General features: G+C 41.0%; 1 protein-coding gene and 1 pseudogene across 2 annotated transcripts; both read left to right on the top strand.

Moving 5' to 3' along the window:
• The first annotated feature begins 99 nt into the window (after positions 1-99).
• LOC106579832 (AT-rich interactive domain-containing protein 5A) lies at positions 100-7779 on the top strand. Of its 2 annotated transcripts, XM_014160088.2 has the most exons (8): positions 160-254; positions 1540-1588; positions 1753-1835; positions 4654-4819; positions 5057-5109; positions 5677-5774; positions 5868-6027; positions 6153-7779. In XM_014160088.2, the coding sequence occupies exons 4-8, from the start codon at positions 4666-4668 to the stop codon at positions 7416-7418; spliced, it is 1731 nt and encodes a 576-aa protein (XP_014015563.1). In that variant the 5' UTR covers positions 160-254; positions 1540-1588; positions 1753-1835; positions 4654-4665; the 3' UTR covers positions 7419-7779. The 2 variants fall into 2 exon arrangements, with proteins under 2 accessions (XP_014015562.1, XP_014015563.1); XM_014160087.2 differs by lacking the exon at positions 1540-1588 and having other exon boundaries at positions 100-254.
• Positions 7780-8126: 347 nt separating this feature from the next.
• On the top strand, positions 8127-12988 carry LOC106579833 (DNA replication complex GINS protein SLD5-like; annotated as a pseudogene).
• Positions 12989-16230: the final 3242 nt, after the last annotated feature.

Raw genomic sequence — 16230 nt, 5'->3', positions numbered from 1 at the left:
GGCTACATGAGAGTAAACAATTATTAAAACTGTGCTTCAATGTAACTTGAGCCTACTATTGGGTGTTCAGAACGCTGCTATCAAAAACTCAAACTCCCAGACTCACTTGCTGTCCCCCGAGACATGACGAACCAATGATAATCCACTGAAGACGTTTTATTTCGATGTGTGCTGAATTACAGGCGCTTCTTGAATAAGGTTGTGCTGAAACAAAGTAAACGATCTTCGGGATTCAACGTGTTGTTTTGCGATGAGTAAGTTTTTTTTTTTTACGTTAAGTACCATCAGCTTTCATTGTTTTAGTTGGAGAAGAATCTAAATGTTTAGGCAAATACACGTAGTTATAATGATGATGTAGGCTGGAAATTGTGGCGCTGTTTAATAACATTTGCAATCAGCCTATTGTTTTTCTGTAACGTCGATCACACATTCAAATTTTAATAATACGAAATAAAATGTGATGGGAGGTTGTGAAATTGCGCTTACAGTAGGCTACATTACCCGGGGCAGGTAGGCTATTGTAAGGATGCAAGTTAACTGACAAAGTTTTTTTTAAAATAGAGACATAAATTACATGCATGCATGTACGTACGTTCATACATGACAAGGGAAGTTTATGCAAATGTAATAATTTGTATACTAAATTAACGTTTTCGTTTAAAAGCACTAAGCAGAAACATTTGAAATGCCTTATTCAAGCAATATAGGAATATTAGGAGCATTCCTAATTACTGGTTTGGAAAAAGTAAGTAATGAAAGAACATATGAGCTGATAACACTGGAATATAACTCAGATATGGTCAATTGCAATTTATCAAGACTTAAGCAGGTTACTTTAAACTGTAGATGAATTTGTATGAGATATAAAAATACTTGTGATTCATTGGAAGTACCTCAATTACATATCTTTTTCTTTAAAAAAGTCCTTCATACATTGTTCAATTTTGTACTTTGGTTCGATGAAATAGAGAAGTTCTATAGAAAGCATGATTCATGCTGTAAACCACAGCTCAGGAAATGGCTGATCTCGAAAGAGAAGCATATATTGGGTGAGGAAGAGATAAGAATGTGGTTGTTCACACTTCATGGACAATGACAAATACGTTTGACAGTTGTCAGGATGGAACATGGACCGATTCGCTTTCAACCTTTTTATGTCTTATACATTTGGATCAGTAGTAAGGTTTTTCTCTGGCAGCTAACAAAGACATGTTGTACCTAAAAAATTATGTAGGGGTTTGGTCTTGGGTTTGGTGAATGATCATTTGTTTAAATTTATTCACCAACACATGCAAATGAAAATCAAATAAAACTGTCTGCCTTTTACATTACATTTCTCATTTTCATTCATGTTGTAATGCTTTCATATCAGGAAGGGTACCACATAACTGCGGTTAGACTCATAAGCAGGAAGTGGTTTTGTAACCATGTGGTTTTATATTAGAACTGCATTTTCTTTTGTCGGTACTGGAGTGTGTGTTAGTTTACAAAATATTCAGTGATAGATCACAAGTGTACTCTTTCTTGCTGCTGGCACAGGACTGGAAATGCAACCATAGGGGAACTAAAGAATCAGCCTTTCACATAGGTAGGGTTTTATTGTGTCTTGTTCTGGATCACCTGGTCTGCCTGATAATGAATATGGGACATACACCATTCTTTGCTTTCAGTTAACACATGCCCTGTATGGAGTGGAGGGTGTGTGCTCTTGCATAGTTGTGACTGGTTTTTCCCCCCTGTGTTCTGTGGCAGTATTAGATCCTGAAGGGGAGCGAGACACCAGTAAGAGACCAGTCAGGGAGGAGGGCAGAGGTGTGGAGGGGACACTGAACCAGGTGAGATGGGACAATGTCATTTATCACTCATAAGGACTCCAGGCAGCTTGAGACACTTTCAGTACGCTCACATCCTTCATTTCTTGTTTGTGTTTAATTTCCCCACTGCTTTCAGTTCTCTATTTCTTCAAACATCAAATAAGCATAGCAAATATTAGGCTTATGTAAAGGGGTGAATTTTCTCAGAAAAATTGTGTTTTCTTCTTTACAGAAGTTGTAAAATAACAAACCCACATGTCACCTGAAGTCACATGCATGTCTTCTCTGATATGTCTGAATTCATGTGTGGCCATACAATTTTGAAAACACAAATATATCTAAAGGGAATGATTTCTACAAATAAAAAATGGGATGTGAAATACAGAGGCTACTGAAAGTCGAGTGTTTGTTATTGATGAGTGTATTTTAGGTTTATGGTTTGCATATGTTCATTGTGGCATAAATTCACAATTTTGTTTTGTCATCATCATAGGAAATAATATTGCTAAGTGTCATGTTGCAATATCACAAATCTGAACGTTTCAGCTTATTCACAAATGAGTAATAGGAGGAAGGTGATTATTGTATGTGGGAGTTAAGTGGGTGGTGTCTCATGGAGTGTGAAAGAATATACGTACACATTTCCCTGTAATTGCACTGTCTATCTACACATACAGAAACTGCAGGAGTTCCACTCAGACACAGTTCTGGTAATTGAAGATTTGAAAATAAAAGTTAGAGCAGAGAAGCATCAAATTTCCAAGACACTGATCTGAGATGAAAGACTGTGGTTTCTGTGGTGACAAGTGGCCTGTTGATAGCATCAACCTGGCATCAATCATAGTTAGTCTTGTTGACACATTGACATCAACATCTCCTACGCCCTTTTCCAAAATGTGAATGTGGGGGGAAATGTAGAGGCTGTTTACTGAAGTCTTTCACAGCTGTATTCATGCTTATTTTAGTGTGTGGTTTACTGTGATGTATATTTTATGCTGGGCTTTATGACTCGGACTGCAGTTGTTTCCTGTATGAAACCAATGTCACATGGAGCTGACTGACATCTCTCTGTTTTGTGGTCCAGCCATGAATAGAATGCATTTATTCAATATAGTATACATATAAATTAACAACTGGCTTGCTTATCTTATAATACTTACTGTAAACCTGTTCAATAGTCATGTGCAACTAATGCATTACGTTTTTAGAAAAATACTATTGAATATTTTCTGGAATGTATTGCCCTATATGACTAATCCATATTCCAGTCATAAATGCTTTGTCTTTGTTCTTATGAAATTTGCATTGTAACTCATTGACTAACAGATTAGATGTGAAGATGGCTGTGTATGTCATTAACAATTATTCTACAACTCTGTAAAGTACTTAACCATTTAAAAATATATATTTTGTTGAAAATAACCTAAAACGCAACGTAACTCATCTATCCATAGCAAGAGAAAGAGTTGCAGCTGGTCAGTCAAGGCAGGAAGAAGAAAATGAGAGAGCATTGCATGGTGTTGGTGGAGGCTCATGGATGAAAGATGGGCTGTTGTAGCTGGGAACTGTGTCTATGGGACAGCTGTAAAGAGCTGTGAGTCAGTCAGTGCTATCCCAAATAGGGGCCTACATCTTCACTATGACTCACCACTGGGTCCCGCTTCTCGGAACCAGTAACCACAGATAGGAACCTGATTCAATATGAAACTCTGGTTGACTTTTGCCTACAGTGCAGCATACACCACCGAAACAAAATAGTCTCTGTATTTGGTGATTCAGACTGGGATATTGTATTTAACATGTGTTTTCATTTTCTACTCTCATTTGATGTAAATGCAATAAAAAATATCAAACCTCTACACTATCAGTCCATAACCCTGTGCAAATTGAACCTGTATTCTGTTGCACAAAACCGATATTTTCCCTTTCAGAATTTGGACTGTTGCCAAACATGATCTTTTTACAATATTTATAGTACAAATTATGATACGGTATCAGCAGTTTTGTGAATTTCAGCTTCCTATACTTTTGTTATGTTAGTAAGTGTCAGTTTGATCAGTTTAAAGTATCATAGACACTTCTCATCTTGACGAGTGCAGTGAATTTGAGGACATTTATTGGTGAGCGCTGGGGTTAATTTCTGCTTGCCTCTACTGTTTCATTTCTCATTTGGTATCCACCGCATGTTGTGACTTTTCTACTCGTTAGTGTTTGCTTACACAAAGCTTAAACAGAGTTCATAATAATCAATTCCTGAAATATGCCTCTGAAAACAACTCTATGCTGCACCAATGGCACTACTGATAATTGCAAACATAATTTTTTTACCTCACTTTTTTTGCATGGAACAGATTCTAATCATGTGAACTACTTCCTACGCTACTCAGTCATTGTCATTTCAAAATTACGTTCATCCCATTCACTTTCATGTCAGTGGAAAATAAATGTATAACAAAGGGCTTGTGAGTAAAGGCTTTGTGGGGGAAAGAGGCCTTTCATACTGTGTAAAACAAAAATATATTTATTATTACCAGGTCTAGACCATATGTCTGTTTGTTTCCCTTTTGTACAGGATGTATGGTTACTTATTGAAAGAGGTGGTAAAAGCCAACTCAAATTCTAGTTGTCCAAGAAAGGACAAGTAGTCTGAGAAAAGACTGAGACTTTGTTGCAATCAACAACAACAAAAATGATTTCCTATTGTAAGATTGGTTTATTTGCTCATTACAGTTCTGTTTTGAAGACTTACATGTAAAGTAATAGTATGCATTCCTGGAATTGGATTTACATTTCTATAATTTCTCTCCCTCTTTTGTCGATCTCGTGGTCTCTACCGTAGAATTCTGCAGCGATGGAGATTTCTGACTCGGCCAGTGACTGTGAGGAGAGGCCCAGTTCTAGCCCAATGGAGACAGAGGAGAGGTCCTTCATAGCTGGTTTGCACTGTTTCATGAAGGACCGTGGCACACCCATCGAGAGGATACCACACCTGGGCTTTAAGCAGAGTGAGGCCATGTTCAAAGCATATAGCCACAGCTTTATCACCCAATCTCTATCTGCATACATTATTATATAGATTCATTTCCTCTGCTCTTCAGAGCACCTCAATCTCGAGCGTAGTTTGAAGTAAATGCATGTGTTAAGACGATTTCATCATACTGTAACTTCATAGTGAACAATATTAATTATATCATTGTGCAATGTCCCCATGGAGTTCAAATGCATATGGTTTCTACTTGCAGTTAACCTGTGGAAAATCTACAAAGCTGTTGAGAAGCTTAGCGGTTACGACTCTGTGAGTACACCCATATATAGTACAGAATCATTCAATATGTTCACCAGACATAGGTTGTTGCTGGTTTTTTTTACACTTGACCTGATTGTTGATCTTACATACAGTGATGGCAGTGGCAGCTACTCTCATTGTATATATTTGTTATGTTGTCAAAGAGACCACGCAGCTTAGCATCTTGTGTGGCACATTAGCTTTAGTTGACAGGATGTTAACATGATTGTTCCTACCACATTAAGCCTGGCCATGTAGCCTACTGTTCTACTGCTTTGTTCTCTTTGGCTGAATGAAGTTCCCACTCTGTGGCATGTGTACACGCCCAATGCGCTGAGAGAGGAAGGGTTTCTCTGAAATGCCACTTGAGTCATATTTCACAGGAGTTTGGCCAATAGGACCTTGTTCTCTATTTTAGTAATGGGCCATTCATTTAAGCTCCCTCCATATATTCTTAATTAGTTCCAAAAAACAGATTAAACATTGTCTTATACTGTACGTCAAATATAGGAATAGTGATTCTGGATGAGCGTCTTAAAGGTGCATGTTTGCTCACTATGGTGTATGATCCAACAGGTGACATCGCGGCGTCTGTGGAAGAATGTGTATGATGAGCTGGGCGGCAGCCCAGGCAGCACCAGCGCTGCTACCTGCACCCGCAGACACTATGAGAGGTGAGGACAGATACTGCTTTGCTCCCGTTAACCTGCCAGTCAAATCACTCCATCTCTACCTGTTTTCATGGTGTCTGTTTGTGTTAAATACAGGCTTGTTTTACCCTTTGAGAGACAGTTGAGGGGGGAGGAGGACAAACCTCCGCCTCCAAGCAAACCGCGCAAACAGTATAAGAGGAGTCCAGACGGCAAGGGGAGCAAGTCTGAGGGCAAGAGGAAGAGGCCCCATCTGGAAAAGGAGACAGACTCTGAGGTACCTCACCTTTTACCTGTTAATGGCCATTGTCATAACAAAGTCCCTTCCTGTTCTCTATTACTCCTGCCTATGTACCCCACCTGTATGAGTGGAAATGACCTTTATATGTTGTCTTGTTACAGGGCCAGGTACATTCTACTCCATTGTCTCCATGGACTACTCCATCTGAAAGCCTCCACCCAGACCATCCTCCACCAATCAGTGAGACTACCGTGTGTGACGACCTCTCTTCCTCAGCATGCACCCTATCCCGCCCAGCCCAGGGCCCTTCCTCATGCACCTGGAGAGGAAGTCAGCTCCAGTCTGCTGCTGCAGATATCATCTCTCCTCTGGAGAAGAAGAAGCGTATGGCCCAGGCCAGCCTGAGCGAGTCCCAGGACTCCCAGAGTGCCAGACAGGGGGACTGTAAGGGCAGGCCCTCTGTGATCCACTGCTCCCAGTCCCCAGGGCTGCTCCTTCCCAGCCGGACACGCACTACCTCTGAGGGCTCTCCTCTCCCTCCGTCCTCCTCCTCCTCCCGTAGCCCGTCCCCCTACTCCATCTCTTCTGAGGACTGTCCAGCACTAACTGAAGACAGGCCCCCAGTACCAAAACCAGAAGTACCCCTTCATTTTTCCAGCAACCCTATATCTGCCCACAGTGGGGTCCACAAGCCTCGGACCTGCAGCCCTGATGTCAAGGAATATGTTGGCTTCCCTGGAGGACAAAGAGATTTCCCTCAGGTCAGCCCCCTACCAGTTGAAACTGTCTCTATCGAAGGTCGAAGTAAAAACTCTGTATGGAGCCCTGTCTGCAATGGGAGTAACAGACATTCAGCTCACCAAATACCCCCACCAACGTCTTGCACATATACTGTTAGATCTTGCTTGGTTCCATCTACCTCCAGTTTCACCAAGGTTTATCCCAAGTCTATGGAGTCTTTGCGGCCTATACCCTTTCAGCCAGGTTGCACATTCCATCAGAACCCAAATAGGCCCATGTTGCATGATGACCGTCTGATCTATAAGAAGAAACTACAGATGGTCCCTCGACATTATCAGACGGAGAAAAAGGAGAAGTCCAGGACAATGTTGCCCAAGCCACTTCCAACTCAACAGCCTGTGTTCCACCCTAATGCCAGCATTCCAGTGTCCTACCTCATCCCAGCCTATGACAGGACAAGGGGAGACTCTGGGCAGAAGCCACCTGTACACCCTCTCTTTATACCTACCCACGTCAGACTGTCCCAGCCCCAGACCAGCCCTATGTACCGCCATATCCCAACGGGACACACCCATACTTCCTCTTATGAGCCTGCTCTCTACTCCTATCCCTTTCACATTCCTATGTGTAATCCCCATACTGGATACAGCATCACTGGTGTGCATTATCCTCACACCAGGATCTGATAGCCCATCCTCACTCTCAGACTCAAGGCCTATTGACAATGTGACAAGTCAAACAGAGATAATGACAGTACCTGCTTTGTTGTAGACATTTTCAAAACTTGCCTCGAACACCGATGCATTCTATGTGAGTGATCAACAGAGAAACATTGTTGTGATTGTTATGCTGAGATGTGCTCCCCTCCATGGCAACTGACAGAATTGCACTGATAAAAAGGACTATACTTTCTGTATTTGTAAGAATAACCTTGAGGTTTACTGCTATGCACATGTGCTTTTATGGTATGATCCAATCATTTTACATTGATATAATATATGAAACAACAGATTTATTTTTCTATTTCTGAATAAAATCTAAAATAATTCCTGTCTCATCCTAGCCTGCATTCTTTGGTAAGTAACCATGGTCTTTTTTTCTACAATATTTTAATTAATTATGAGCCAAATTAAACTTCAAATAAACATGCTCCATGATAAATGTTTGAGAAATGGGACATGGCACTTGATCCATGGAAAGTAAACTACTGCTCATTAAATTAAATATTTCATAAATGACCCTAGCTCAGGGCAATGCCTGAGCTGAAATAAACATAGTTTTGCAAATAATACTTGTATTGTAGTTACTGTAGGCGTAAACCAAACACTGCGCGTTTGTTGCGCACGTTTGAATGTCTCCGACGCCTTCACGCGTTACATTCAGTTGGCGCGAACTTTAACCGGAAGTGTGTGTTTCTTGTGTCTGTGTTGTCGAAATCGAGCTTTACAGTGTTGTTATTTGTAGCTATAATGTAGAATGTTAACATTCTGCTTAGTTCAGCAGAGTACCAACGTTTTCTGGTCAGCCGTTGAATAATTATTGTAGACTAAGCAAGTCCGCTGAAGAGCAATCATGTCTAATGCGATATCTGATGATCATGATGCCAGCGACATGAGCGGAGGAGATGACGGCCAAGAAGATGTGATGACTCCATCGGAACTGATTGGGAAACTGGAAGAGGTAGATAACTAGCTAGCTAGCAATGTTCACTATACTGTAGCCAGACACACATGTTTTACAATGCACAGATCCTGTCAATACAAAAAAAGACCATGTCACTGCTGCTACTCTATTATCATAAAGTGTGTGTGTGTGTGTGTGTGTGTGTGTGTGTGTGTGTGTGTGTGTGTGTGTGCTCGCTCCTCTGTCCCCAGGCTTGGCTGAATGAGAAGTTCTCTCCTGAGCTTCTGGAGAACAAGTCAGAGAGGGTGGAGTGTGTTATGGAGCAGCTGACTCACATGGTAATGGGGTGCCTTCCATAACTGAGGGGTGCAGCAGCTGTGTCCCTGTGAGCATGAAGGTTCCACTAATAATAACAGGATGACTACCTTGTGTGATTCTGTTGACAGGAGGCCAATCTGCAGCGGGTTAGGAAGGGTGATATGAAAGCCAGTGTCCACCGCATGGAGATTGACAGGATTCGCTATGTCCTCAGCAGCTACCTCCGCTCTCGCCTCCAAAAGGTAACACATCCCAGCATGGTGTTTGATGATGTTCTTATGAGAGGGACTATAAATCAACGCTCAGACTGACACCGTTCTCTCTGGTCCTTTGTTACCTATGTAGATTGAGAAGTTTTCCCCTCATGTCCTGGAGAAAGAGAAATCTCGAGCGGAGGGAGATACTTAATTTCTGTCTCCAGAGGAGTTTGCCTTTGCCAAAGAGTGAGTGTTTTGGTGACGTTGCCGTTTGCGATTATAATGACTGTAGCTGGACGAAAGTCTGTGCGTTGTTTGAATGTCTTATTTACTTCCATTGTTATTATCGTATGTGCTGTGTTCCATCTCTTCCATTCAGATATCTGGCCAACACAGAGACCTATCTGAAGGCTGTAGCTCTGAAACACATGCCCCCAAATCTACAGACAGTGGATATGCTAAAAGCAGGTGAGGCCTGGCAAGGTATTATTTACTATAAACAATATTCTGATGTGCTGCTTGTAAAAAAAATATCAGTGGCATAATGTTTAATGTGCATGGATGGAAGCATTGTATTCACTTGCCACATGATTAACTCCCATGTGTAATGATGTGTACCCAGTACCAGAGCCCTGTGTGGACTCCTTTGTGTTCCTGCGTGTGAGGGCGAGACAGGATAACATCTTGGTGGAACCTGAGACAGACGACCAGAGGTACAGTATCACATATGATCATTGGACTGATTGATGGGTGCTACAGCTTCATGAGAGCAGCTCCATTTTTATTTGGAAAGGCTTACTACTATCTCATTTTGATGATGAAGTATCAGGATTCAAGAATAAAGTAATGATTTGGATGTTATTTATGCAGTATTCTGTATATCCAGTAGGTGCGAGCATACGTCTGTATACAGTGCCTTGCAAAAGTATTCATCCCCTTGGCGTTTTTCCTATTTTGTTGCATTACAACCTGTAATTTAAATAGATTTTTATTTGGATTTCATGTACTGGACATACACAAAGTAGTCAATTGGTGAAGTGAAATGAAAAAAAATTACTTGTTTCAACAAAAAAAAGAACACTGAAGTGGTGCATGCATATGTATTCACCCCCTTTGCTATGGAGCCCCTAAATAAGATCTGGTGCAACCAATTACCTTCAGAACTCAGCTCTTCAAACAGGTCAGGGACAAGGTTGTGGAGAAGTACAGATCAGTGTTGGGTTATAAAAAAAATATCTGAAACTTTGAACATCCCACGGAGCACCATTTAAATCCATTTTAAAAAATGTAAAGAATATGGTACCACAACAAACCTATCAAGAGAGAGCCTCCCACCTAAACTCAAAGACCAGGCAAGAAGGGCATTAATCAGAGAGGCAACAAAGAGACGAAAGATAACCCTGAAGGAGCTGCAAAGCTCCACAGCGGAGATTGGAGTATCTGTCCATAGGACCACTTTAAGCCGTACACTCTACAGAGCTGGGCTTTACAGAAGAGTGGCCAGAAAAAAGACATTGCTTAAAAAAAAATAATTTGCCAACACGTTTGGTGTTCGCCTAAAGGCATGTGGGAGACTCCCTAAACATATGGAAGAAGGTACTCTGGTCAGATGAGACTAAAATGTAGCTTTTTGACCATCAAGGAAAATGCTATGTCTGGTGCAAACCCAACACCTCTCATCACCCTGAGAACAGCATCCACACAGTGAAGCATGGTGGTGGCAGCATCATGCTGTGGGGATGTTTTTCATCGGCAGGGTCTGGGAAACTGGTCAGAATTGAAGGAATGATGGAAGGCGCTAAATACAGGGAAATTCTTGAGGGAAACCTGTTTGTCTTCCAGAGATTTGAGATTGGGACGGAGGTTCACCTTCTAGCAGGACAATGGCCCTAAGCATACTGCTAAAGCAACATGCGAGTGATTCAAGGGGAAACGTTTAAATGTCTTGGAATTGCCTAGTCAAAGCCCAGACCTCAATTCAATTGAGAATCTGTGGTATGACTTAAAGATTGCTGTACACCAGTGGAACCCATCCAACTTGAAGGAGCTGGTGCAGTTTTGCCTTGAAGAATGGGCAAAAATCCCAGTGGCTAGCTTATAAAGACATACCCCAAGAGACTTGCAGCTGTAATTGCTACAAAGGGTGGCTCTACAAAGTATTGACTTTATGCACGCTCAAGTTTTCTGTTTTTTTTGGTCATATTTCTTGTTTGTTTCACAATAACAAATACTTTGCATCTTCAAAGTGGTAGGCATGTTGTGTAAATCAAATGATACAAACCCCCCAAAAATCTATTATAATTCCAGGTTGTAAGGCAAAATAATAGGGAAAATGCCAAGGGGGTGAATACTTTCGCAAGCCACTGTATATGTGTTTTCTATTTACTGTTACTGTCTGCAAGAATATACCAGCGTACTCCACAGACGTTGTTAGGATCATTTGTATGTGTTAGAATAATGACTTAACTGTTCCACTCTGTTATTATAGAATAGGGAGATAGGTTTAGGAATAATGGGATGATAAAATTAGCATATGGGGAGAGCGGTTAGGATTGTAAAACTTTGAGGTTATATTCCTTAGTAGGGATGTAAACTGAGTGAAGTTGTGGTTTAGGTAAAAGAAAAACATTGTATAGGTTTCAAACCAAGAGGGTCATAAAGGGGTAGGGGAGGTGAAAGCCTTGAAGAATGTGGCAAGTTTTTATTGTTCTTTGTGGTGAGTGGAAAAGTACTGATTGTTGGAGAAGGGAGTGGTCTAAAGATAAGAATGTGTTTGTATTATAAAAGACTGAGTCTTAATTTTTGACTTTAGAACGTTCTCTGAATAAACTGTACAGACCTTTTGCAGAAAGCTGAGTCCTTGCCTAATTATTCTTAACCCAGTGTCTTACAAACCTTGGGGATTAGTCAAGGCTTATTGATTGGTAATTATTATCCTTGGGATTCGAAAATTCACGTATCAGTTATTTATTGATATTCCTGGTCTTTTGCTATTTGACATTTTTTGTCCATTATTTTCTTTCAGAGAGTATGTTGTGGATCTTGACGAGGGTTCTCAGCATCTGATGCAGTATCGCACTATAGCACCTCTGGTTTCAAGTGGAGTAGTACAGCTAATTTAACTGTCAAGGTACTCAACTAATAGGCCACACTGATTTCCCTCATATCTAATCTATGACGCACACACACACACACACACACACATCCATACTGTGTTTTTAAAATATGTTGGTGTGCATGATTCAAATCCAAATCTTACATAATAGACTGCTTTGTACTGTCATCATTTTTAGCCTTTGCTTTTTGCCCTGAACATGGTCTCTTGGCAGTTAACCAAGTTGGAAATTCTCTCTCTTAGAACGTTTGCTTGAACAACGCATTACCAACACAACAATGAGGCAATTTGCCACTGAACTGCAACACAATAGGCAGTATATTATGTTAGCATATTTGCAGATCTGTCTCTGTAATAACATAGGCATTCTCTGTTTGGTCTGTTTTAGGTGCCTCTGACCTTGGTTCAGATGCAGTTGTTAGTCTCCAGTTGTGGTGGCTGATGACCAGAGGAACACCGACTCCCTTCATTGACTACATTGATTGAAGTACATTGAGGAGGGCGATATGGGCGTTATTTGTGGACACCCAACTCTTCAGGAGCCGGGCATGAACTGGAATGTCTCCGAATATGTTACTGATTTACGTACCTGAGGACACTCGTATCTCTCACATGAAGCCTGCTTATAGTTGTAATGGTGATCATTGGACATATAGGAGGCTATAAGTGAGAAAGACTTGAGGATGACAGAAATACAATCATGTTATCTACATGTACATTATAAGGTTGAGTGGTACAAATATAGTGAGTGTGTTCGTTGCTTGCACAATTTGAATGGTGTAGAGAATGTCTCAGTGGTCATGTATAGTGTACACATAAAATTGCCATTTGCAATTATGTGAGAATACTCTTGCTTTCCAACCACGGTGCAAGCATGCCATTGCCATACATGAATTTGTATTTGGCGTGCTGTTGCTGCCTTGGTCATATGATGTGGTCTATTTCAAATCTGGGTGTGTGAATTGCTTAGACCAATAGAAATAAAGATGTAGATGTATGTTTATAGACAGACTGATATTAATACTTTGACTCCATGGTATGATGTAAAGGTACCTGTTTTGGGGACCTGCGTGTTTCTGGTGCCGGTTCCGATCGCTTAAATCGATATGTGGACACAAAATGGCTTGCATTGAGCGGTAGCCCTGATTCTCACATACCTCTTCACTTATTCCACATTTTGATGTGTTACAGCCTGAATTGAAAATGGATTAACAATACCCCATAATGACAAAGTGAAAACATGTTTTTGGAAAATGTTAGCACATTTTTGGAAAATTACATGCAGAAATGTCTCATTTACATACAGTGAGGGAAAAAGTATTTGATCCCCTGCTGATTTTGTACGTTTGCCGTGGATGGGTATTCCAGCATGACAATGACCCAAAACACACGGCCAAGGCAACAAAGGAGTGGCTCAAGAAGAAGCACATTAAGGTCCTGGAGTGGCCTAGCCAGTCTCCAGACCTTAATCCCATAGAAAATCTGTGGAGGGAGCTGAAGGTTCAAGTTACCAAACGTCAGCCTCGAAACCTTAACGACTTGGAGAAGATCTGCAAAGAGGAGTGGGACAAAATCCCTCCTGAGATGTGTGCAAACCTGGTGGCCAACTACAAGAAACATCTGACCTCTGTGATTGCCAACAAGGGTTTTGCCACCAAGTACTAAGTCATGTTTTGCAGAGGGGTCAAATACTTATTTCCCTCAATAAAATGCAAATCAATTCATAACATTTTTGACATTTTTGGGGATTTTTTTGTTGTTATTCTGTCTCACTGTTCAAATAAACCTACCATTACAATTATAGACTGATCATTTCTTTGTCAGTGGGCAAACGTACAAAATCAGCAGGGGATAAAATACTTTTTTCCCTCACTGTAAGTATTCACACCCCTGAGTCAATACTTTGTAGAAGCACCTTTGGCAGGGATTACAGCTGTGAGTCTTTCTGGGTAAATCTATAAGAGCTTTCCACACCTGGATTGTGCAACATTTGTCCATTATTCTCTGTCAAATTGGTTCTTGATCATTGCTAGACAACCATTTTTAGGTCTCCATAGATTTTCAAGTATATTTACACTGAGTGTCCAAAACATTCTATGACACAGACTGACTAGGTGAATCCAGGTGAAAGCTATGATCCCTTATTTATGTCACCTGTTAAATCCACTTCAATCAGGGGAGGAGACAAGTTAAAGAAGGATTTTTAAGCCTTGAGACAATTGAGACATGGATTGTGTATGTGTGCTATTCAGATGGTGAATGTATAAGACGAAAGATTTAAGTACCTTTGAATGGGGTATGGTAGTAGGTGCCAGGCACACCGGTTTGAGTGTGTCAAGAACTGCAACGCTGCTGGGTTTTTCACACTCAACAGTTTCCTGTGTGTATCAAGAGTGGTCCACCACCCAGAGGACATCCAGCCAACTTGACCCAACTGTGGGAAACATTTTAGTCAGCATGGCCAGCATCCCTGTGGAACGCTTTCAACACCTTGTAGAGTCCCTGCCCCAACGATTTGAGGCTGTTCTGAGGGAAAAAGGGCGTGCAACTCAATATTAGGAAGGTGTTCTTAGTGGTTTGTACACTCAGTGTATGTCAAAACTGTAACTCAGCCACTCAGGAACATTCGCTGTCTTCTTGGTAAGCAACTTCAGTGTAGATTTGGCCCTGTCTTTTTAGGTTTTTGTGCTGCTGAAATAAAGGTGAATTCATCTCCCAGTGTCTGGTAGAAAGCAGACAGAACTAGACTTTCCTCTAGCATTTTCCCTGTGCATAGCGCCATTCTGTTTTTTTTACACGTGAAAAAAATCCTGTCCTTAATGATTACAAGCATATCCATAACATGATGCAGCCACCAGTATACTTGAAAATACGGACAGTGGTACTCAGTAATGTTTCATATTGGATTTGCCCCAAACATAACACTTTGTATTCAGGACAAAACGTTACTTGCTTTGCCACATTTTTTGCAGTATTACTTTAGTGCCTTGTTGCAAACAGGATGCATGTTTTGGAATATTTTTATTCTGTACAAGCGTCCTTCTTTTCACTCTATCAATTGAGTTAGTATTGTGGAGCAAGTACAATGTTGTTGATCCATCCTCAGTTTTCTCCTATCACAGCCATCAAACTGTTTTAAGATGACTATGGGCCTCATGGTTAAATCCCTGAGCAGTTTCCTTCTATTCCAGCAACTGAGTTAGGAAGGATGCCTGTATCTTTGTAGTGACTAGGTGTATTGATACACCATCCAAAGTGTAATTAATAACTTCACCATGCTCAAAGGGATATTCAGTGTATGCTTTTTTTTTTACCCATCTATCAATAGGTGCTCTTCTAAGTGAGGGCATTGGCAAATCTCCCTTGTCTTTCTGGTTCAGTCTGTGTTTGAAATTCATTGCTCGACTAAGGGACCTTACAGATAATTGTGTGTGTGGGGGGTACAGAGATGAGGTAGTCATAAAAAAAAATAATGTTAAACACTAGTCCACATGGAACTTATTATGTGACTTGATAAGTCATCTTTTACTCCTGAACTTTCACTGAACAAAAATATAAATGCAACATGTAAGGTGTTGGTTTCATGAGCTGAAATAAAAGATCCCAGAAATGTTCCATATGCACAAAAAGCTAATTTCTCTAAAATGTTGTGCACAAATTTGTTTACATCCTTGTTAGTGAGCATTTCTCCTTTGCCAAGATAATCCATCCACCTGACAGGTGTGGCATAGCAAGAAGTTGACTAAACAGCATGATCATTACACAGGTGCACCTTGTGCCGGGTACAATAAAAGGCCACTCTAAAATGAGCAGTTTTGTCACAAAACACAATGCAACAGATGTCAAAAATTTTGAGGGAGTGTGCAATTGGCATGCGGACTGCAGGGATGTGCCATTCATCTGCCGCCATCACCTCATGTCTCAGCATGCACGGCCCCATTTTTCAAGGATCTGTACACAATTCCTGAAAGCTGAAAATGTCCTAGTTCTTCCATGGCCTGCATACTCACTAGACATGTCACCCATTGAGCAAGTTTGGGATGCTCTATATCGACGTGTACGACAGCGTGTTCCAGTTCCCGCCAATATCCAGCAACTTCGCACAGTCATTGAAGAGGAGTGGGACAACATTCCACAATCAACAGCCTGATCAACTCTATGCAAACGAGATGTGTCGCGCTGCATGATGCAAGAGGTGGCTTCACCAGATACTGACTGATTTTCTGATCCACGCCCATACCTATT

The sequence above is a fragment of the Salmo salar genome, chromosome ssa20, assembly GCF_905237065.1.
Source record: "Salmo salar chromosome ssa20, Ssal_v3.1, whole genome shotgun sequence".
NCBI lineage: Eukaryota > Metazoa > Chordata > Actinopteri > Salmoniformes > Salmonidae > Salmo > Salmo salar.
The sequence above is the reverse complement of the archived record's forward strand: the minus strand, read 5'-3'. Positions and strand labels throughout refer to the sequence as shown.

Coding starts and splice junctions, on each gene's coding strand:
- LOC106579832 (XM_014160087.2), top strand. Junction 1,836..4,653: donor TGGAGGGGACACTGAACCAG/GTGAGATGGGAC, acceptor TCTCTACCGTAG/AATTCTGCAGCGATGGAGAT. Junction 4,820..5,056: donor ACACCTGGGCTTTAAGCAGA/GTGAGGCCATGT, acceptor TTCTACTTGCAG/TTAACCTGTGGAAAATCTAC.